Genomic DNA, 24,892 nt, shown 5'->3' with positions numbered 1-24,892 from the left:
AATTTAGAAAATAGGGACTTGGCGATCAAGAGTGAAGATCGCCAAAGTCAGTCGCTCAAACACGAGCAGTTAGTTAGCAAATACCGGAACAACATAGTATCTTAGACCATTAGCGAGCGGGTTAACCATTCTGGTCCTTCGAGAAGGTGCTAACTAGAAACCAGGTCAGAGTGCATTTGGAGGTACGCGTGTACACCGTGCGCTAACACACTTAGAATCAATATCAGAAACAAAAAAGTATGATGTTCCATGTTAAACGGAATATTAATAAAAGTCAAAAATACCTTTCATATTTTATTGTTACATTTCCTTCAAAAAAATTCAAATTGAAAGTACGTATTTTTGTAGTATTTTGACAGACGAAGTAGCATTATCAAATTAACTATTAAATATAATCGCGAGTCGTCTTGAAATTCACAAAAAGCAGCAGTCACTAATACAATCTTACTAGTTTGTTCGTCGAAGAGTTCAACTACCTTTATTCAATAATCCTTTGACCAGCAAAAAGAATATTTGATATAAACCGCAAATTATAATTGTCAAGGATATCCTAGCGAATAAACATCATTCATATATACCGAAGACTGGTGCACTTTGTTCAATGACATTGTGGAGAGGCAGGCGGTATCCAAGTGCACTTCCGATGCATCCCCTGCAGTTTGCTACAGACAGGTGACGATCCATTGTGCCGGTAAAATATTGACACTCGATATTTTCCTGCACTCACCGCGGGGAGGGAAAAACGTTTACACGTGAGCCCATTTCCATGATGGAGGTCCATGCTTTTTGCCTCGGGTCTAGCCGTTGCTTTCATCGATATTAATTTCCCCCTGTTATCCTTTTAGGTGCGAGTGCGCAGACAGCAATTATTTTAATTTCCTACTGTTTATCACCGGCGGTGCTTTTAAGTCCTCTTCGGCCAGGATTTCATCGACAAGCTGGTATCAAAGTTTCTTATGTGAACGTTGTTCCCTGAGTGACAACAATAATGCGCTTAACGGATGAGTACCGTTCGAGTGGTTGTTCAATATTCATCACGCTAAAATTAAGCAGGGTGTTACGGGAGTGTGTTATAATGGAACTAGACAATATGTTCCAACTAAAAAGAGGACTCGACAAAAAGGGTACGTTTCAGTAGCTTTCTAATTTTATTTGTTCAATTATATAGGTTCTTTAGTCAGGAGACCTGTATAGCTGTACTTCTGGCGTGGACAAAATCGCAAAAATATATTCAGGAAACTGCAGCAATAGAAAGTATTCAGGAAAAGGGCAATCTTTTGTATGACCTTGACATATATTGTTAATTGTTCATTGTTCTGTGTACTTAACACAAATTTTTCGGTAGTGACAATTTGTTTAAGAGTTATGAAACATTAACATTTTGCTTTACGCTCAAAGTTTTTATCTCTATCTTTATTTATTGATGATCTTTAGTAGAATATATAAAAATGAGTTTCATTTAGGTACTAGAGACTGACATTAGTTACTCCTTTATCGCCCTCAGTATTACTTCATAATTGACGAAAATCCTTTAAATGATGGGATTATGATATAAAATATGTTATAATAATATATTATATAACATTTTTGGCAATTATGAGCCGATAATATGGTCGGAGTTGCCAATCTGTATTATTTAAATGAAACTCATTTTTATATATTATACGAAACATTAAAAAATGAAGAAAAACATATAATACGACACATACTTTTGCGTATTAACTCAAAGACTAAAATAGACTGCTTATTATACGTATAGAAAGAAGCTATTCAGAATAACACATTTCAAGGTTATCTTCATCAACGAGAAGATCAATCACCCATTTTTCCACCGACGTAATATTTTGCTCTAAAAGAATAAAACAAAAATTTCCGAGTAGTCAACTCGTCGTTTTACTTTCACGTTATAATCTTATAATCTCAATTATTCAACCATAAACATTTCAAAGTGCTTAGTATTTACATTACAGAAACAAGCCGTTGCTTATGAAATTTTTCTCGAGTAAGTCTGTGGAATTACTGTATCGTGTTATGCATTTTCATCAAAACGACCTATTTGCATATTGTACGTGTCTACATAAGTATGAACATTAAATATGAAATCTTCCTAACCGTAAAACGATGTGGTATATTTATCCTACGTGAAAGGAATAATATCCTCGTTAGTTTTTGTACTATAAACTCCGCTACGAGTGGGGATTATTAAACACATACATATAAGACAAAGGCTTTAAAAGGCAGACACAGAAGCAAATTTGCGAAGATTATAAGGGATTTAGGGCTCATCCAATCAAGTATCGTGTTTAATTATTTTACTCACAGTCTGATTCCCCAAATTCTTCACCCGGCAATTCAAATATGTGGTCTGACCCGCGAGGACGGTCACGTTTTTCGAAGTGGAGTGGTCAAAGTACGGACCGGACCGTGTGCTACTTTCGTCTATACTATTAGCACTTTTTCCGTTGCTTCCGTGCAACATGCTGTAGCAGTGTCCCCCTGGAAAATAGAAGAGAAATATTAATTAAATTATGTATTATTTTCGATACTTGTATATTCCTTGAAATTCAAAAGTTACTAGTAATGGTGTGTATCAAAAGCCACATCTTATCGACCTTAGGTTTTGATTTTGTTTGCGTTTTGTTCAATCCCTTGCTTTACATTATCATGTTGGTCTAAAAACGAAAGATTCAAGCAGAAATTAACAAATATAAATGTCACTTCATTCTTTCAAGTACAAATTAAATATTACTTTTCTATTATCGGTTGTACTTTAGAGTAAACGTGAACGTAGAATTATCGTGGGATTTTTTCTTCTTCTAATGAATTATTAACAATAAAATATTTCTGTTGAGTATAGTTGTAAAAGAAGTCATAGTGCAAGAGGTTAATGAAAGAATCATAAACACTATACAGTATTATTATCAATAAAAATTGGAAAAGTCGCAGTTGTTATGTGCAAAATGTAATTACTATATATACTTATATATTAAAATCCTACTGATGCTGAAATAAAAATTACAACTGTACAATATAATTTAAACCTATCGGAAACCTAAAATCAAACTGTGAAATTTCAGAAAGAAGTTAAATAAATCAAATTGTGCAGAATATGAGAATGAGACTTTGAAAGCATATGAGAAAATCATAATCAGTGAGGCATGACCCTTGCAACGTAATTATCAAATCATTCGGAGTTTGTATTCACATAACGCGTTCTGACGTACGTGCTGACCTAATTGTAAGTTCTTCTCGAAGGTACAACTCGCTAGTGGATACAGATTGAGACTCGTTTCCTATGCTGTTTCAAAATAAATGTAGCTTTTAATCTCGAAAGTGTAATAAACTTGTATAAGCTCACATTTAATCTTTATATTAGCAACTGGGTAAATACCCGAGTACCTAATCTGTTATTTTTAATTACAGTTTGTCCTGTTCTCGTGAAAATCTGATAGTTTTTTGTCAATATACCCGCTGCTGTTTATTAAAAATACAAAAATGCTCCTGACTGCTTAAGATTTTTAAAATTTTTTCCTTCACAAAATGTCGGACATCGTTATTCATGATTTAAAAGAGATAAGAGGGATACGAATAACATAAGAAGGTTTCCTTGAAAAAATATAGTAAAATATTTTTCATGTCATATGCTTATAACAAGAGTTATATAATGTTTATGTAATATTATTATTTCTTATGTAATATATTTATGACGTGGGTAGGCAGAATGTGTACCATTCGGGACGAAAGGATTAAACCTTTACACTTATTTATGCTTATGATATTCGTGATTACAATTTTAATTGTCAGATACTAAAAGAACATTAAAGTTTAATCAATCATAAACGTTTCTCGATATTCACAAAATTAGCTGATAGATTTATTATCAAATATTCGTAAAATCAACGCTTTTGAAGATACCTTAAAATATTAGAGTCGTTCATTAAAAGAAAAAAAGGAGAAGTTGTTAAAATATAAAAGGATAATATAGAATTGATATTTTTATAACCATTAACTTGATTGTTTTGGGAACTTTCGTATTATAAACCTACGTTTATACTAAAGTATAGCCTTTAACAATGATTGTGATAAAAGAGACTCGCTACTTCATGAAGTTTCTTAGATGCTTTAGAAATTCTCCAGTTCAATTCAGTTAGTCCCGCCTGTTTTGCTCTTGAGAGGGTTAAACAATTTCGTAAGAAATTTTAGTTTATCTCTGGGTATACTATTCATTGTCGCACTGTCTCTTCGCGCATATCGCGAAGACGCATAAAGGGGAAGGCGCGCATGGCGAGACAACGCAGTTTTTCTGCCAGTACAGCTTGCGTATTCGATTAAAATGTCAGCGAAGGAGCTCGGCAGCTCGCAGTTCAGGTGATAAATGACCGTGTTTTTATCTGTGTATAGTGCACGTATAAGTGAACAAGTGAACTTCCCTGGCGAATCTGTTCAAGCAGCGCTCTATGCAGGGAACGGACAAAGCCCTTTGATCGCAACAATCGCTGGCATCGTCTATTGTTCCACGGACAGAGACCGTCGCGACGTATACTCGATTCGAATGACTCGTTTATCTAACGAGTTCACTGATGAATTTCTTAATGTTCGCCGATAGGAAGATAAATTGGATTGATAGCGCACTGCCACTGCAGTTTGCGCAACAGGACGTCTAAGTTTTAAAACTCGATTAGCGGGGTGCTGCTGAAAGCACAGCAATCGTTTCACTGGTTTCTTAGTAATTATGATGCTTCTTTATACTTGTAAATTAACAACACTCTCATTGTAATATACTAATTATGATTTTAATTTATAGCATCTCTACTGTGTAATCGTATTTCCTTAAAGTCATATTACTATGCTTAAAGTATTCATACTGTTATCGAAGATTTTTATCGAAAATGGTGCACTGGTAACATGAAAAATGGAAGATTATTGTTTTCTATATCAACATAATAGCGTTTGTCAATTGTTTATGTTTCTAATAGTAATCAGAAAACAAAAGTTACTGAAACATTTCTTGCATCGAAAGAGGCTAATTTTATTGTATCAGAATTCAACTACTTGATACATAAGTGGGAAACCTTACTAATAGAAGAAATATCTTTATATTCCTTTATAATATTTTTATATTTCTTTATTATTAAAACTAAAGATAAACAAAATTGTTTTTAGTGTAAAACATATTCTCCTCCATTATCTGTAAACTATCTATACATTATAATTCATTTTTAACAAATTTTGTTTATCTTTATTTTTGAAAATAAAAGAAGTGTCAAAACTGCATTATTTATGGGATGACCCGAAATAATAAAATTTCCATGGAACGCAGTAATTACTTATGACTTCATTTGAATTGCTTATGAAGCTAATAAAAGAAAGGAAGAGCGAAGAATGAAAAGAGAAAAGAGGGAACGGAGCAGAATCACTCTCTAATGAAAGAATCATAAACTGTCGCTCTACAAACATGTTACGATCTGAAATGACCCATCAACAAGAAGTGAATATTATGCAATCGAACAATCACAAAGTTTCAATTACCTCCGTTCGAACTTCGCAGTTCTTCGCTTCATTTATAACAGTAGAAAGTCCGAAGTGAAACCGATACGTACATAATTCTCCTTGCCAATGCTGTTTTCGACTATCATCAATTTTCTCGCGCGATGCTTCATCTGAGAATGTCAAGAAAAGATTTCCGTTAAAGCGTCTCGCAAGTGTTTCCTCGTCCGTCTGGGATTCAGCGTCTAACTATTCTCAGTTTCAGCGGAGTTGCAGAGCGAACTTCGGGAACGAGCACGAAACGTAAGCGGGCGAACTTCGATCGAAAGAAGTACCAGCGATTCCGCTGGTGCCACGAACAATTACGGAACTTGTTTATTATTTCAGCACGACTCCTCCTGCGCCCTATCGCTGTACAGGGTATCCCAGAATTTACTGGTCAAACGTTGTCGATATTAACACATTGTTGACCGATCACGAGTTAACTCGTGTTTACATGCCAAAACGTTGTTGACCAGTACAAGTTAACGCGTGTTTGCACTTGCGTCCAATATTTCAATTTTTGTAAAGTAGGGCAATATAGAATATTGCAAAAGGAAAATATTAAAAGTTATATAAAAAATATGTCCGAAGTTTCATTTCAATTCCTTGTGTTTAATAAAATATATTGAAGTTTGTTTAGATTGTTTCACTTTTATATTTAATTACGAAATAATGAGTGACATGGGATAGGTCCTGCGTGAAATTGCTGGTCAACAATGAGATTAACCCTCTGCACTCGAGAAGTGATTCTCAGTCTCCACTTAATTTGATACAGTAAAACTATATACTGTGAGTCACAAGAGTATTCGTACCTGCTGAACAGCCGACTTTGAACCATTGATATTTGTTTACAATACAAGTTTCAAAGTCCTTGCCAACAGGAATATACGTCGAAATTACGAAGTTTTCAAACTTATATAAACTTAATTGCAAAACAACATGTCAATATAATAAGAAAGTAATTTTACGTTGACCGGAACAAAAAATAGAATATGCCTCCTCGTGTGGTATTTCGTTAATTGTCCTGGAAGCCGTATAAAAGGTTGAAAATATTTGTCTATTTTTAGTTAGGAGCACGATTAACCGCGTCGGTTTCTAACGGGTTTTATATAGTCGGCTATTGTTACGCGACGTAACACCAATCACATTGCCATTTTGTTAGCACCATTTTGTTTGCTTACTATTTCTCATATTACATGTTCACCCCTCCTCTTACAATATCAAGTCAGATTAGTGACAAAAATTTTTAACCGAATTTGACAAATTTAAATGTTGTTTATTTTTCATATCAACGAAATATTACTTGTTTATCATTAATCTTTAACCTTCAGAACAAACCTAGACACAGGGCATCAAATTCTTTTTTTCCGGTTAAATTAGGAACGATAAAGTAGTTCTATCAAGCACAATTGTGAAAGAAATTATAGAATAAAGAGTTAATCGTGTCAGAGGTCCGGTAGTTCCAGTGTAAATGATTCATATTGTCGATGGAGGATTATCACGTTGACTACTATGGTGGTCATCGATAACCAGAGAAAACTACTACAAGAAGAAAACTGATATCGAATTAAACGTTTAGTAACATGAGTAACTAAATAATATGAATTATATTAATATGTAAAATACTAAATTCTCATGGCGATTAACATGTTAATATACGTATAATTACATGTAACACGTGTTTCCGGGTACTCGTAAAAAACCGAGACCTCTAGCTGAAATCTGGGACGCCCTGTATTGTAGGGACATCTCTTAATGGCTAGGCTGAAGAATGTGAGTTTAATTGGTCAGTTCTTTTATAATGCTAATTTGCTATTAGTCAATAGGGTGTGCGTAACCAGTCGAAACTATAAAAATAACTATAAACAGCGAAGCACGCTTTTGCTCTTGTGCCGCCCTACTAAACATCAAGTCATCTCCCAACTGTATATCGCCACGAAGTCCGGGAAGCGAGTAAAATAAAGTCCGCGCGAACTGTAAACGACAACGGAAAGCCCGGAAATTAAGCCGGAACGGTGGTCCCGCGGGAACAATAATTTCTGGGGAACGGGGCGCGATCGTTAAACGGACGCGGTAAAAATCATTCGGCCGGATCACTGGACGCTCTCCGTGGGCGGATAATGAAAGTACGATCTCGCGGTGCGGAAGTTACGCCTCGCGGAATGCAATATTTCCAATTTACCCCCTGTTGAAGGTAATATCGCGAGTTACGCTGTGACGAGTGGATATTGCGCGACGCGGCGTCCGCTCGAAGACACGCTCCAGACAGGAAATGTTGATGGAACAACTCCAGACAATTTTTGTCGCCTCGTGATAACAGCTGGGTGGAAGTTGAATAACGTGACAAGTGATGGTGTTTGTCTAACTTAACACATTGTTGACCGGCAAGTTTACGCAGAAGCTATCCAATGTCACCGGTTATTATTTCATAATTAAATAAGGAAGTGAAGCAATCTAAGTAAACTTCAATATATTTTATTATACATATTGAATTCAAATGAAACTTTGGACATATTTTCTATATAACTTTTAATATTTTGCTTTTGCAGTATTCTATGTTGTCCTAGGTTTCAACAATTCAAATGGCTAATGCAAGGGTAAACACGAGTTAACTTGTGATCGGTTAACAACGTTGGCCATGAAATCGAATTAACTCGTGACCAGTCAACGCTGTGTTAACACTAAAAATACCGCACAGTCAAATTAAGTTTTTGAAATGTCTTTATAGAAACTTCAAGAGTACATCTATTGTAACTTCAATTGATTTACACTTAGGTTGTGCATCGCTAAATCAATTTCTTTAGTAATATCTTTGAAAAGCGTTTGTTACCTTGTCTATAAATGAGAAAAAAAGAAATTGTGAATGGGTCATTTTAACCTATCTGGTAGTGTGTGTTAACACATCATCTACTGGCAGCTATTGAACTGTTTATTAGAGATTCATGATAATTTATAAGCATTTTTTAATAAATATTTTCAGTAAGAACGACAATTGAAATCCTAATTCAGCAAATCATTCTGATTAACATAATTTAATCAAATATTTGGAGATTATTAGTCAAAGGAAATTATTAAACTACTTTTTGTTATGAGACCGTCGTTATAATTGAACGGTGAATAAAGTGGTAACAACTTAAGTGTAAATACTATATAATATATAAATAATACTACTTAATGCAGTAACATTCGGCAAAATGAACGTGAAATAATAAAACCGCAGTTCAATTAAATTATTTGATATTTTATTTTTCTCGTTTTGTGCATTTTTCTCCGTGAAGTTGTCTGGCACTTCAGCTATCAAGGTGTGAAAATAATAATATAAATATGAAATAAAGTTAATTTAATATGTTAAATTTCAAAAATGTTGTTTTTTTATGTTTTGTATTATCATCTCTTTTGACAAAGATGCAATCTGAAATTTTTTCGCTGGACACGAAATCATACAATGTTAAATATCATTCTACCATTTAGTGATTTCAAGTGGTAAAAAATTTATTAATACACAGGAGAGACTTCATTTAATCCCTTAAACTATGACTTATTTCTTAACTACGATCGATAAAACTACTGTATCGTTAATAATTTAAGGAAAAGAACAAATTTTTATGCTTATTTGTGTCTTCGTTTCTCTCGAGGGTTAAAGATTGATAATAGAAAAATAATATTTAATTTATATTTGGAAAAAGTAAATAACACTTAGATTTATCAAATTCAATTAAAAATTTTCATCACGGGTCTGACACTTTATTGTATGTGAAGAGGTTAATATTCTTTATCAAAATCTGATTTATTTATCAATTATATACGCATGAAAAATATTAAAATCACCTCTTCCCTTTTAGCTTACAAGATTCCATTCACTTTCGAGAGTTGGGTAGAAAAGGATGGCCGCGACAGAGGTATGCATGGTTATTTCTAAACTACTGGAATTTCTATTTGATACGAGTTTGAAGAAGGAATTTCATGTATGCTTTTATCTGCATGTATCGCACTCATATACAGGATATTTGGAAATTGTTGGGCACAAATGAAAGGGCGTATGCACTAAATTGAGTAAAACAAATCAATCAACATGGCTCGAAATCTCAACGATGTCCGAGGATATGTTTGGAAACAAATGTATGGGAACCGAATTAAGAACACCGAATTATGTCGAAAAATATCAGTGATACAAGCAAATATGTCAGACAAAAGTTACGAGGTATGAAATATTACATATCACGACAAGAGATATTTGACAGTAAAGTGACCTTAGAAAAGGTTACGTCACAATTCTTAAATAGAATCTTATGTTTTCCAATATACTTTTCCAAATAGAAATTAAATTTTTAATTTAAAACGAAATATCCTTTATGTATCAGTTTCTTCTTTCTATTTCATAACATTTACAATTGTATAATATTATATGATCAGCTGATCAAAAAATGTATAAATATTCTTGTTTAAATAAATTCAATGATAATTAGTAGAATGCAGGATAAATTTACTAACGATGTTCATACTGGAAGTACAAATGTAAATCGAAGAATCCGTCAACGTTGAGACGGGAGCTTAGTCGGCGCTTGAGATGAAATTCAATATTTACGTGAGCTGAGTTCGCGCGTAATCAATTATGAGCAGCAGATCCTGTCCGGACGTCTGCCAGAGCGATAACAAGGCAATTATATTTTCGATGCATCCGCGAACAGCAGTTATTCGAAGAACGTGATTTAATTCACATTGATCGTCTACACTTTACCCCTAGCGTACGAGGTTAAAAAGTAAACTGTTTCGGAAAATGAATTGTAGTTCAAAAGAGAATTTAATAATTAATTTCGTTAAGAAATAGAAATAGTAATGAATCAAGGAATAAAAATGTCACTTTACATTGACACAATAATTGAACTACATTTTTCAGGCACACAATTAATGATTTGTAATACAGGTGTCCTTCAACATTTTTATTTTTGTGGTGGATTGTAAAATATGATGAATATTATAAAAACGATTCTGTTTTTACAACGCTTCTGATATTACAACCTTGCAAAGAATTGTTTAAAAATTACGAGTCACTTTACGTTTACTGTATCCATTATCGTATACAGGGGCGCATCTTTCCTTAAAAATTGCAAAACATCATTATAATCTTTCAAAAACCTTGCGCCGTCTCACTCTCGACACTATTAATTATTATACTGCAATGCATAATTCAAACTAGACATTAAGTGCATTCAATAAGTGTTAAATATTTGTTTTTTGCCACCCTATTAACACTAAAAATACCGAGCAGTTAAATCTTTTTTTAATAATAGTTAAAGACTTTTTGAAATTTCTCTATAGAAACTTCGAAAGTGAATCTATTGAAACTTTAATCGATTTATAATTTAGTTTGCGTATTACCGAATCAATTTCTTTAAGAATTTCTCAAAGAAATATCTGTTATCTTTTTAATAATTGCAAAAAGAAAAAATCAGGGATAGGTCATTTTGACCAGTCTGGTAGTTTTAGCGTTAATGTTGTCCCCTATGTGTTGTGCGCCCCCTGCATCCTCAGGTTGACGGTCGTGTACATCAAATACTAGTACGTTTCGGAAATTTCAATTTCCTTTATCCATCGATGATAACAGTGAAGAATACCGTTGCGTTCCAGATTCTTGCGCGCGTCTTCAATTGGCTGAGTTCCTTAGTATCCCAGTGACGTTCTATTTGAGCGTGTCCTATTCCCGACGAGCTTCCTTTGTCCGTTTTCCATCTTTGAATTATAATTTCGTTTCTCAGCGGCAACGTGTGTCAAAGGAAACATCGTGGAGTGGAACAAAGCGTTTCCCGAGCGTCCTACGGAAAAGATCGAAAAAAAACTTCCGAGAATGAAAGAGAGTTACCTAGGAATGGGACGTGCTTAATAGGGATGATCCATAATTAAATTAATTCGACTTCGTTCTGTGCGCTCGTCAAACACCCGTGCCAAGTGTTTCCGCATTATAATTTCCGTCGACTAAGCGGACATGCGAGTTCTCTGCCACCAAACGATGCGAACCACCCGCTACCTTTGTAGAATTTAATAAAGAAGTTCGCAGGATAAACGAACTTCCGTTCGCGCCTGAAAACTATATCTAGCTGGAGCTTGCATCGCAATTGTAGTTTTCAAATAGAAACAGAAAACTTAGGGTAGATGCACCGGTTGTGGCTAGTGCTCCAGTTTTGGTCATTTTCACGACTATCCTGTGAAATTTAAATTTTAAATTGACTCCAGTGCGCGACGGTTAAAAGAATTTCATTGTGTTATTCATTTTTTTAATCGTAGTCGAATAAGAGATCTTTTTCGATACAATGGTGAGAACAATGAAATAATTTTATTTTATCTTCGAATACTGTTCAAGGAATTATTAATTTCTTATTGTTTGGAATATATTTAGATAACTTTCAAACTTACGGGACGAAATGTTTATTTTGTAAAAGTGTAGGAAATCTTTAAACCAAATGTAACGTTTATTTTCCTACATTTAGAATGTGTAAAATAATTTAGAGTAAACTTTTAATTTGGGTCAAATTTACCAGAATCGTGCAAGGGTTAAATTCGGAAAGGAATTAGCTTCGTCCAGAAAATAGAAGTCCTGTGGAGGAATTAGAGGGTAAATGACATGGACTCCGTATACTCGTTCCTCAACACAAATTTATTCAGAATGTTTCGTGGATTCGCGTGCGGATCAGAAAAACGCGTAGTGTTGATAGTAGCCAAGTTCGTGATTGACTGACTTTCCTCCTCGAGGAAAAAATCGTAGAAAAAAAAGAAAGATATGGACAGAAGGAGAGAAATTACTGGAAAATTCCAGATAGAAGCTGACAGCGGAAGAACATAGTAAAAGAGAAAGTGAAGAGGTTTGCAAGGACATTAACCAGACCCAGGCCAGACACTAAAACATTCAGAAGCGCTAGAGAAGGTGGAAGTAGAAATTTGACTCATGCGGGTCTGCTTGCGAAATGCGCACTTGGACAGACCCGACATGGACAGAAAAGAAACAAAATAGGAAACAACATAAAAGAAGAAATAGTTTTTCGAGAAAGCAGGAGCGAATACGGTACCGTGATTGCCACAGTACCTTAAATGATAACAATTGGTATTTAAAAAATAGTATGATGATGTGAGAAAATTCAATGTCTCACCATAACATTAAAATTGTTCGATCATAGAGATTGGTAGGTATCTATGGATCTTTTATAGGGTGGTTCGTATCGAGCATTACTCGAAATTGAATTACTTTTAGAACAGTGTTCAAAGTTTTGTATAACGTTATCCGAGGACTTGTCGTGGAAGACAGGTCATTAAAACGGCTAGAAGTCGTGGGAACTATCGAACACTCTTTACGAAGCAATTCAACTTCCGAGCGTTAGTCACGGCGAAGTACCTACACAAAGGATTACTTCGAATCGAAAACTTCCAGTTCTCATTCAGTGCAAGACCGCCGTACTTGGATCCAATCCCAAGGAAAAACTCAAATGTGTTTAGACAATTTTTAGATTCAAGACTATATCCACTTATATTTTTACACGAACTTTTTTTATACGATTTAAACTTACACACAAATTATTTTTCTCTTTTTACACGATTCTGATTTAACACGAATTATTTTTCCCTTTTCACATAATTCTGATTTAATAAGAAATAAAAAAATATTGATTTTCTTTTCACATGATTTGCTTTCACTTAACGCGATTACTCAAACTCTAGAATAAATTTTCATATGATTTATTACATTATTTTGTTGATGTCTTGGGTCTGAAAACAATCTTTATTTTTCTATAGGTATAGTATATTCTTTTTACATGAGCTTTTTTGCATGGAACGTATCTATCATTTAAAAACAGAGTTGAGTATATTCAGAAATGTCTAACATGTGCATGGTATTTTAAATCATGTTATTTTTCCATAAATTAATTTTATTATTGAAGTTTGCATCATTCTCATTGCAATTATAACATTCTTCTACATCAAAGCGTTGTTTTGACTGTAAATATTTAATGTTTGGGGTGTATTGTTCTTTTTTCAACTGCGTAGCCTGCAATACAGACTGCAGTTTACTAATTGGAACAGGCTATAGTTTTGTTTGAAGTGAAGCAGAAAAAAGTTACACAGAAAAAGTTGTATTTGGTTTAACAAGCTTTATCAATCTACGGCACGATCTTTTTTGTAAGTGCATCGTGACAATTGCAAAGTATATTGCACATTTGTTTCAAATGAAAGCCTGCTATTTTTTAACGATCGATCGCTCCGGTCATTTATGAATAAAACGCGCAAAGTAAATACGCGAAATCACTGGAATTTCAATACTTTTAAAGGTATTTCATTCTATTCGCAATATATAAAACTGTTATTTACGTCATTGAAGAAATAATAAATGAAACATGGTATTCAGTTTCTAATTATTTCATGTTATAACTTTCATTTCCCAAATAATTTGAAAAATTAAAGAAAAAAATCTTACGGTTCCATTTCAAAGAAAGGTACAATTACACTTTGTAAAAGTAGCTTCACATTTGATAGAAATACATGCTATGTATAACAAATACTCGTGCAAAATTTATTGAAAAATGTATACGACACAAAAAATGCTAATTGTAAGCGATAAATGTTGCTGCTGCGTCAAATTTCATTGAATATACATAGTACAAGCCACGTATTCACACTTTCATAGGCTAATTTTGCCTTGACCGCGTTTTCTGCGCTGAAAGGCTGGCCTAATTTTCGAAAAAATGAAAATTCATTCGCAAGGTAGAGGTCAGTGTTCCCGAAACGTATGACGAGAGCAATAGAAGTTTAATCGCGATACTTGTATCGCGTTTATCTCCCTCGACGGTCCATTAAACCCGACTAAGCGAGGATAATATCGTTTCATAACAGATGAGCCGAGAACCATGCGTGTCAGCGATTTTCATGGAATTTCGAATTTCGTTTGATCGTCCGCCTTTCTTTCCTTACCACCTCAGATCCTGCCTTCACCTCGAGCTTGTATCAGATTATGCCCCCTTAATCGAAACGGTTATCGTTATGTGCTTCAGAAGCGATCTTTATTTCTTATAAAATTCGTCGTAACGCAGCAAGAGAAGAGCTTGGAACTCATTTTGTCACATACACCCTATTTTGTTTATAGATGAATGTTTTTATACAGTTTTAATTTAATACGAAGTAGAAAAACATTTATTTTCTTTTTACATGACACGATTTATTGTACTATTTTGGTCATTTCTTGTGTTTGGAACTAATCTCTATTTTTCTATAGTATGTTTTTACACGATTTTTGTTACACGGAATATATCTTAAATATTTATAACTATGGAAATGTAATAAAAGCGTCACTTTGATCCTGAATACATTAAAATTAAAGATTTAATTGAAAATGTTGTATTATATTTTATAATTTAAAATATCAAATGAACTCAATGTATAAATAATGATTAGTAAATGTTTTACTTATTTTCTATTTCATATTTGAATATTCAAACTTTTTTATAATTAAAAAGATAATATATTTATATACTAATAAAATATTGATGATATTAGAATTTTTCATGTACACGTATTTTAAATTATGGCTTCAGAATATTTTGTGTTACTCGCCTTGAAATGACCACCTTGTCTAAGTGAAGATTTTTCCCTAGAAGCTTTATTGTATAATAAAAAGACAAAGTAGAATGGTTCTTACAGCGTAATAGAATAATTTCAAATGCAAACATACCCATAACCCACATTCAAAATGTATGTTTCCAATAAAACTACAGTTTCTCAAAATGAATTTTCGAGCAACGTGAACTTGCAAAATTGCACTCAACGCTGCAGGATCTGAGAAAATGCATAAAACATCCGAGGTACTGCGTTTCGCATGATATTTGTCAAGAAAATCCGTTTTCCACCATAACCCTACTTTTTAATCATATTCTTGAAAATCTGAATTTGCATAAAGATTCGCAGTCTACGTGTAATTAGAATGGGAACTGTCATACATTTATAAGAAGTTTAGAAGTGCATAATTTGCACAGAATACGAAAGAAAAATATACAAAACCTATGAAGTATAGTACTTTTTATAATATTTTCCAAGAAAACCCATTTTCTATTATAACACTAAAACTACCGAGCAATTAGAGTGACTTATTTTCATTTTTTTATAAAAATTAGAGTAATACGTTTCTTGAGATTTGAAGTGCCTTATGCGAATTTAATTGAAAATCTTTTGCGAAAACGCTTTTATAATTTATAAACTTGCAAAATAAAAGTTCTGAAGTGTTTCAATTTTACCCGTCCGGGGATTCCAGTGACAATTCTATTCTCTTAATAACATCAACAAAAACTGAAATCTTCATAAAGACCCACTACTCACAGCAGGTTACCAAGCTCGAAGAACGAAATAACGAAAACATCCAAGTAGTGCAAATAAAACTAAACCCACCAAGAAGTGAAACGATTAAATCGTATCCACTTGTCTCACCGATCTCCAACATCATCGTACTACGAAACTCGCCCTCTCCTGGATCTCCTTCGCGCAACCCTCGGAATTTCGTCGCTCCCCTCACCCCGCTATCGCAGGCGGTATAGGCGAGAAAATTCTCTCTTAAATTTTCAGATTTTACGGGTCGCGGGTCGAAGCCGGCTCGTAAAACATTCGCCGTGCCGCTAGAGAAACAGAGGAGATAGATCGAGCGAGCGATGGAAAAGAGGGGGAGGGTCCGCCAGTGTTAGTCGGCGGTTGGAAGAGGATAAGGGACGCGCAGGAGGATCTTTCAATCTAGCCCAGTGCACCGGGTCTCGTCGAAGAAAGAGCAGAAAGCCGGGCCCGGGTCTGCTTTAAAATTCAAATTCGTAACTTTTGCTTAAACGTCTCTTAGATAGCCGAGCTGGATGCGCCACTCGGTTCCTCTTCAGCCTCGCGGCGAGGATCTCGTTGGGTAACGCGTAAAAACTCTGTCCCCGTCGACGAACAAGAAAATCCTGGGGAAAAAGGGGGTTCGCCAGGGTCGGTCGGGGAAGAACGCGCCACGGGTAGCTCGCGTTCGACCCAATCTCCGATAAGTAAATTGGCTCGGGAATTAGGAGCCCCGCGGCGCAATGCAATTCCGATGGCTGAGGTTACATTACAAGACGCGTGCCTGCGATGTTTCCCCTCGTTACCGGCGAATTCGAAATTGCCCGGCCCTCGACGACAGAGATGCGACGTTGCATCGATTACGGGCGAGACGTCGTGCGTAGGTTAGCGACACGGTGTAACGAGGCGGACACGTTCCTGCGTTGAGTTGAACCAACCCTTGCAACCTTGCGAAACAGTTTCGATTGGGCGGAGCGACAGCGATCGAGGAATCGCGTGAAGTTCGAAGATATAGGAATTGTGGATGAATACAGATCTCGGGACGCATCGGGTCTTGGTCAATTTGCGAAGATCGTGTTTGGGTTAACCAGTTAACTGTGTCTGACAAGTATACAGTCATCTTAAAGCATGAAATGGTACTAATTCTTTCAATGATGAATTCTTTATTTTTCAGATGAACATGTATCTTCTTTACTTTGCTTTGATTTTTCATTAAGATATACCCTAGGTGCATGCGTCCTGCGTTTGACAAGAATACACTTCATTTTTTGATTTTATTGCGTGCAAAACGAGAGATTCTTTAAAGTAAATTCCACTATTAACAGGTTAAAGCACCAGATATAAAGCTCGGTTGTAAGTTTCTTTTAACTCTTTGAGTGTCAGTAACAATTTTTATACATATTCGAGAAATGGTATGTGATTTTATACAAAGATGCATGATTAGAAACAAAAATTTATATTTCGGTCAGTTTTTACCTAAAGTTTATAAAATTTACACATAATACTAAAAACTTATTAGACTCCTTTTGTTACTAATAAAATCGAAAATAAACTTTTCGCAAGTGCATGAAGGAGCGATTTATCGCTTCTTGGCATTCAAAGGGTTAATTGTCAAATACTAAAAAAATATTAAAGATTAGCCAATTATAAATGTTTCTCGAGGTTCAAAAAGTGATGAATTATACAAAATTTTTATCAAATATTCGTAAATTCAATTGCTTTTAAAGATACCTTAAAATATTTGAGCCGTTCACTTTGAAAGTGGTGTAAGTCCATTTACAAAAAAAAAAAGAAAAAGCAGTTAAAATATAAGAAGATAATATAGAATTGGTATTATTATAACCATTAACTTAATTTTCTTGAAAAATGTATTTAAGTCACTTTCAAAAGAAACTATTAAGAAAGTTAATTGTCTAAAAAAGATAAGGTGCGTAAAGCCTGTTAACAATGATTGACCGTAATAAAAAAAACTCGCTAGTTCGTGAAGTTTCTTGGAAGCTTTAGAAATTCGTTGGTTCAATTCTGTTAGCCCCGTCTTTTTTTTCTTGCTCTTTTTTGGCAATCTCCTTTGAAACACCTGCACCATCCTAGACCCACTGCTTTAAAGTTTTTGGACTCCGGCTACCTTGAGTTAGTTTCTTTGTTTACCTTTATCCACCTTGAGCTCATCTGCCTACTCATCTTATCCCACCTCCATCTAGGATCGTTGCTCGTTTTCAGCATTCATTGAACATTCTTTTTCAATATTTTGAGAAGTTCAGAACTAAATTTAGTAAGTAAACAATAAAGTTATATTATTGTATTATTCAAAAATTTCTACCAGAGAAAATGCAATTCATTTCTAATAAATAACTACAAATGTCAGCATAAAGATTATCTTCATATAAAAATATAATGAAGTATATATTATTATATAGAACTTCTAATTGACCCTTCTTGACTATTCTTTTTATGTATTCGTACACTGTGTTATTTGAAATATCGTTCACATTAAATTCAACAGCACAATATAACCAAAGGATACAACATACAAATAAAATCATATTAGCTTTGACTGAAAAATTTATGTATCTCTTCTGATACATTCTACTATATTATTCTTCATATATTTCACATGAGTTAATACACTATATTTACCAACAATTTGCAGTCTATATCAAATAGTGCTTATAAAATTCAATATATGTTAAATTGGCACTTTCCGTAAACCTAGTGTTAAATACAAATACGAATAATTTATTTTTCGCTGCAAAAATAATCCAGAAAGAATCCTACAAATAACAAACCCTCGCGTATCAAAAAGCAGAAATGAGTCCAACCGAGAAAAGGGAAAATAAATTGAACGTTATATCTCCCGTAGAATCGTAAATAAATGGGTCCAGTCGCGATAGTGACCCGACAACGCGTCGAACCCTCGTGAATGAACAACGGCTTCTTCGTTGGAATCCACCGCGCCATAGGAATTCATCGGCTGGGCCATTTTACGTTTTCCCCTTTGCCTAACCTTCGCTATCCAGCCTGGGAACGGAATCCGGGCACCGGCTTTGTCGTCCTTCCGGGTGTTTGACAGGCCAGGTCGTAAACTTTTTACTACAATTCCTGTACAATATGCCTGGAACGTTCATGGTAGCGCGACACCGGGTCCAGGCTGTCCACCGCGCGCTTCTTTCCCTTCCCGACTCCATAACCAACGTCGAAGTGGCCGTACGTAGCCTCTCTATCTCGGCGAATCTGAAATTACGAGGGTCCACGATGTCCTGCCAGCCTGGGTATAGAAACTTCTGGGGTATCGATTCGGCATGATGTGAGCGGGAAGCAATCATAGTGAATAGCGTTCGTGAGATTGGAGAGTAGCTACTTTATTTCCAATTTCAATAATTTTCGACTTCTCCTTTCCAATTTTTCCTTTCCAATTTCAATATACTAGTGTTTCGATAGTAAACACACGTTGGGACCGCTTCACGTCTAATAGCGCTAAAGAGAAATTCGAGAGGAGAAATAAAAGAAGGAATTACTTTTAGGTCGGAATAATAATAGTTTACTTACTATTTCTGGGATCTTGGGGAAAACGAAAGGTTTTATTAAATATTCTTGAATCGATTAAATACTAATCTTATAGTGTTATAAATAATATTAATTATTATTAATTACATAAATTAGTGATTGTGACATTAGGAGTTAAATTGTTAGTAGACTATTATTCTGAGCCACGTAAACGGAAAAGTTGTTCTTAATCCCTTGACCTATGATTTATTTTTCAACTATGATTTTAGACATATTGTATGTCTATGTTTGCTCTAAAGTATAATGACTGATAAGAGGAGAATAATATTTAATTTGAATTCAAAAGGATTGAATAATATTTATCCTAGTTAAATTCTCTTTAAAGTCATCGCCACGAGTCTAACACGTTATTATAAGACAAGGAGTTAATGCTGATTTCTATAATACACTCTCAAAGAAAAAGATACTACACGCGTGCTATATTTAGTTTCTCCCGTTATAATTATCGTAGAAGAAAGGTTCAAATGATACATAAACACTATCGTCTACTAATGTGTAAACATAATTTTTATTGACTTTTCTTCAACGAATTTTCTTAGTAAAAATACAAGTACTCAAATGAATACAGTCAAAATGATAGCAAGTCTGATAACACACGCGTGTGCTGTCTTTTTCTTTAGGAGTGTATATTCGAAAATCATAGGAATCGGCGGAAGGACAGCTTTTTCGCAAAATCTACAGTAGTTATTTATAATACGACGCTTTGGCGGTATATTTATCTCTTAGCGTATGTCCTTTGATTCTCAGGAGGAGCACGGGAGTCAATTTGCGCCCGAATTGCGCCAACAGCGGTGGTGTTTTCCGTTTCGGACCCAGGAACACCGTTTGCTGACGGTTTTCGGGGCTGCTAATGAGGGGGGCGGAAGCGCAAAGACGTTCGCTAGGGTCGGGACGCGTGGTGACAGTGATTGAATTGTGGGCCTGGTAGGCAGTATTTGTTACGTCGTTTGCCTCTGTTTCGATAACGGGTCGGATTTTCTGTAGGCCAAATCTGTCTTGTCGGCCGGGTTGTTGTCTGTTTGAACGGAATATATTTGTTTGCGCGGTTTGTCCCGTTAACACGTTGAGAACCCACAGTACAGTAATGCTCGGCTAAATTTTTTAATTTCGGGACCCAGCATGGAAATTCTCGCGAGCAGGGTAGCGTTCTTTTTCCACGAATTGACTCGAGTACAATTTGACAAAGTCAAAGAATGGGTACAGTCAGCTGAAGCGTGATAGACGCATTTCGTCCAGTATCAAAGGTCGAAACTCGGCATTCTAGAGGGATCCGCGAACGTAAAATATAAAAATGCACAATAAACGAAATATCAGTTTCAATCATTTCACTCTTATCTCCTCGAACGTAGTATCAGTGGGTTTTGGTGTATTTATTTTTAAACATATTTGGAGGTATAACTCAATCATTATCAGCGTCGTGAAAGGTTTACTTGGGTATTGTTGAATATTATTCAAATAAGTTGCTCTAAATATACGTATGTTACTATAGAAAGCAAACCTTTATTTTAAATGATCGACAAAATACTGTAACTAAACTAATGAGCCATGATGAACTTATTATTTAAATTATTATAATAACTTACCATAAAAAATATCGTTTTAATTATGTTTTTTATGTGGAGATAACTCCATTGGATGAATAAATTATTACATGTAGATCATTGCATTTTCTCCCAGATAATCATTACTTTGTAGTCTCAGAGAAATTATAAAACATATATTAACATATGCGTGACTTCCTTTTGTTGGCGCTTATCGGCTGATGTCGTGCAAACGTGAGTTCGCTGTTCTCAGGTTTATCGTACGAAGTAAAAGGAGTCATTTTACAAAGGACTAGAGTTGCCTAGAGCTAACTAAAAATGTACAGGAAACGTTACTGTATAAATAATGTTTTCACTTAAAATAATGGATATTCAACTGAACAAGTATTTACGATAAAGTTAAAATGATACACTGTATCACATAAAAATTTATGTTTCGAATTTACGTGATGATGTTAAATTAAACTAAATTGTGTAAAAAGAAAATTATTTTTTTCTTAATTCGTGTTAAATCAAAATCCTGTGAAAAAAGTACGTGAAAAAACAAACTTGGATGTACCCTTGTTATGTTGCCACAACACACGGGAGGAATACTCTCAAAAAAAGAGGATAAGATCTTGTTTGAATCCAGAGGAAAAGCAAAGTTGCTTAGGTTTTGTGGCTTATCGAGTCACACGATGGCGAGTCAGAGTTGGAAAAATGTAGTAGAGATTTTGACTTGTTTTTGACGATTGCGTAGTTAGGATAATTCTGCTCTTCTTCTGATGGAATTTAGGAAAACTTGGAAGAATTTGATAGTAGAGAGGGGGAAACATTTAGGCCTTGGTGATTCACGTTGGAGGTCGGAGTGACTAAAAATCTGGACGTTGGACTGCCAGCTATGTTTACACTTCGTCAAATGTACGAGATGGAGCATTTCGGTATACATAATTGTTGTTTTTAGATAGGGGTGATGATGAACACATTTTCAGATGACATAGGCATAGTATAATGTCATAATGGGTGTGATATCAATAATAGTAATAATAACAGTAATAGTTATTATGAATGTATAAGGTGTTTAGTGAGGTAGAATGTAACAACTCTAGTATTTTATACACTCAGAGGATATCTGTCTGAAACATGGCAGGACAACCAAAATTATCAAAAGCAGCAGGACATAATCTTTAAATAGAACTCGGACAATGGTGACGCTGATGTGAGCAGACGCACTAGGGAGAGTATCCAGTGGCCGTATCAGTGACGTTCTAAATCGCGCCGAGAAGTATTTTAGGGTGCTCGTTACCTTAATGAGTGTCGAGCTCCGAGCAAGTAACGCTAATCGGTGACGGCACTCCTCGTTATCGTTCGTTTTCCAGGAAACTAGATCGTTATGGCGGCCGACTAATTTAACTATCTCGCCTTGGCCACTCTCTCCCGAGAAAAATTGGCAAGAACCTCTACCGTTGTTTAATTAAAAAAACTCGTCCTTGCATCCCGCAAAACGTCGCAGTTTAACGGATATTTTTAACGACCCGTAGAAAAGTTTAAAATGGAACGACGAAATTATATGCGTGGGAAAGTATAATTCGTTGCAAATATTTTTGTTAACCACGTTTGAAAAAGATAGTATGAAATCATTCATTTTTTGCGTACTTAAAGCACATTGTTTCCGTTTTGAAATAAGAAATGATTACGTACTTCCATCACTCGATCGAAGAATTAGAAAAGATATTAATAATAACATACGAACTCCTGTTAATGGATGTATATTTATTCGAATTAATTTCACTGCGGAAGAGAATTTGCTAAGCAACGGAGTATAAAAAAGAATACTGAACTTTTAATGTTTGTAATCGTTAACATTTACTGCAAACCTAATTAATTTAAGTTTTCAAAGAATACATTAGTACATTCCCTAACACTCGGTATTAGCTATTTTTTACATATTTAGACAGTAAAATGATCATACCCATATATTAAACGCAAGATACCTCGTTAACTAAATCTATATAATAAATTTAGTCAAATACGACTTAATACATATTCTATGTAAAAATATAAAAACGCAGTTTATTCTTTAATCTGTGCAGCATTGCTCGTCGTGAGATCTTAACGAGCTAATTATCGCACATTTACCCGCCAGGAATATCGATAAGAAGTTTGACGCGTATTATTTTTCGCCTCGGAGATATCGACGCGGTCCGCTGCGCCGTTCGTTGCATAAATGAAAGCCAGCTCGAGGATTGAGGTAAATCGTCGCGTCGGTGAAGAACCGTATCGAATGAAATTTGCAATGGAAATTTAATCTGCCTCGGTTTGTACCGAAATACTAGCTGCTCCTTCTTGACGGTCCCTTCCACGTTACCGTCTCAACGAGGAAAACCACTCCCACAGACGTGGTGACGTATAAAAGTCATCTTTCTAATTGTATATCTTAAAACTGTCTCGAAAATGTCAATTGAAAGTTCAAACAGGAACAATGTTTTTACAAAAAGGGCGAAGGAAACTAATCAACCTTCTTGGAACCTTTGACGAGATCTTACAAAATATGAGAAATTTATTTAACCCTTTCAAGGAAAAATTTCCAGTTGATACTTTTTATAATTTACGTTTGACGTAGTTACCACTAACCAACAGCGATCGTACATTTTCCAAAACTATAAATTTTATTTGTTCCAAAAACCGCGAAATCTAACAAAGCTGAAGAATACCTATCTACAAAACCTATCTACAAAATAGGGCGGTGTTAGTAATATAAAACCAGTGAGCTGCTATAATAATAGAGTTTTAAATGGTGGTATCGCTGCAACATCACTAAGCTTGAAAGGGTTAAACTGCACCGGCTCTTTTCTTTGGAAGACTCCTTAGTATAGGCAGCGCACAGTGGTCTGTAAATCTGTTCTTTGCGACCAAAATTCAAAAGTCATGCAAACTTTATGAAAATTGGTAATCAGAGGATTTTAGGATCATTAATGATGAGTCTGACACTAAAAATTAAAAATTCGAGATAGAGGATTCAATATCGTGCACCTGTGATATAGACATTGGTTTTGCATGGCCGAAATTAAAGGAACCTTTGTACTGAGTTTTTCTCAACAAAAATATAATTGGCATAAGTAATATAAATATGAAATAACCAAGAAATAAGAATATATAATACAAAGTATAAAATATAAATCGTAAAATACAAAATATTCTACTAAAATTATTCTGGGTTTTCCCATTTAATGTTATCTGAACATGTAAAACGTTGTAATATAAATTCTCTGCCTTACCAAAATCATCGTAGTTCATTTTTCCCGTGCACCTGTTCCTTAAAATCTATATAAAAATGAAAGTGGCAGACGGAGCATCTAAAATGTATGTATTCTTTTCCTGTAATATCTATATTTTCATATAAGAGTACCTTCATATTTAGCAATCGCAAGGACTTTTTATGAACTCTTCCTAAAATTTAAATTGTTATAAACATTGCATAGTTTTCACATAAATTAATAAATGCTTACGGTGCCATTAAATAATCACAATATAGTTATTATACTGTATATTTGGAAAAATTAGTTCCACTTCAGAACTATCACTTTAACACGTTATACTCGATCACGCGATCATATAAAATGAATAATATTTTGGATTTCTAAGTTTTAGAGTATCTTCCTTTTATACAAAAAGAACTTTTCAAAATATTAAACTTGAGAAATTGAATTTCGACTAAGAAAAACGAGTTTCCGGACCACTATGCAGTGTTCGCGGGGAACCGGTACGCTGCGACGTTCAAACAAACGCTGCAGATAATTTATTTGAATATCAAATTCTGCGTAAAACACGGTTCTGCGATGTTTAATGTAAAATTCATAAGACCCGTGGGTAAAAGGCCGCCGGTCTCCTTCGAAATTTTCTAAATTTCATTCAAGAGCCGCGCGAGTGTTTCAAGCTCGATA

General features: G+C 34.8%; 1 protein-coding gene across 4 annotated transcripts in view; it reads right to left on the bottom strand.

Moving 5' to 3' along the window:
* LOC116428714 (zwei Ig domain protein zig-8) overlaps positions 1 to 24,892 on the bottom strand; it is a 755,717-nt gene that overhangs the window by 312,093 nt on the left and 418,732 nt on the right. For 3 of the 4 annotated variants that reach the window (XM_031980718.2, XM_031980719.2, XM_076371223.1), the window contains one exon: positions 2,321 to 2,496. In XM_031980718.2, coding sequence (XP_031836578.1) covers positions 2,321 to 2,496 — 176 coding nt within the window. Of the gene's footprint in view, positions 1 to 2,320; positions 2,497 to 5,600; positions 5,741 to 24,892 lie in introns of those variants that run through there. The other variant, XM_031980721.2, reaches the window with a different exon arrangement.

This window comes from Nomia melanderi, chromosome 10 (assembly GCF_051020985.1).
Source record: "Nomia melanderi isolate GNS246 chromosome 10, iyNomMela1, whole genome shotgun sequence".
NCBI classification, from domain to species: Eukaryota; Metazoa; Arthropoda; class Insecta; order Hymenoptera; family Halictidae; genus Nomia; species Nomia melanderi.
Note: the sequence above shows the minus strand (reverse complement) of the source record. Positions and strands in the feature narration are given on the sequence as shown.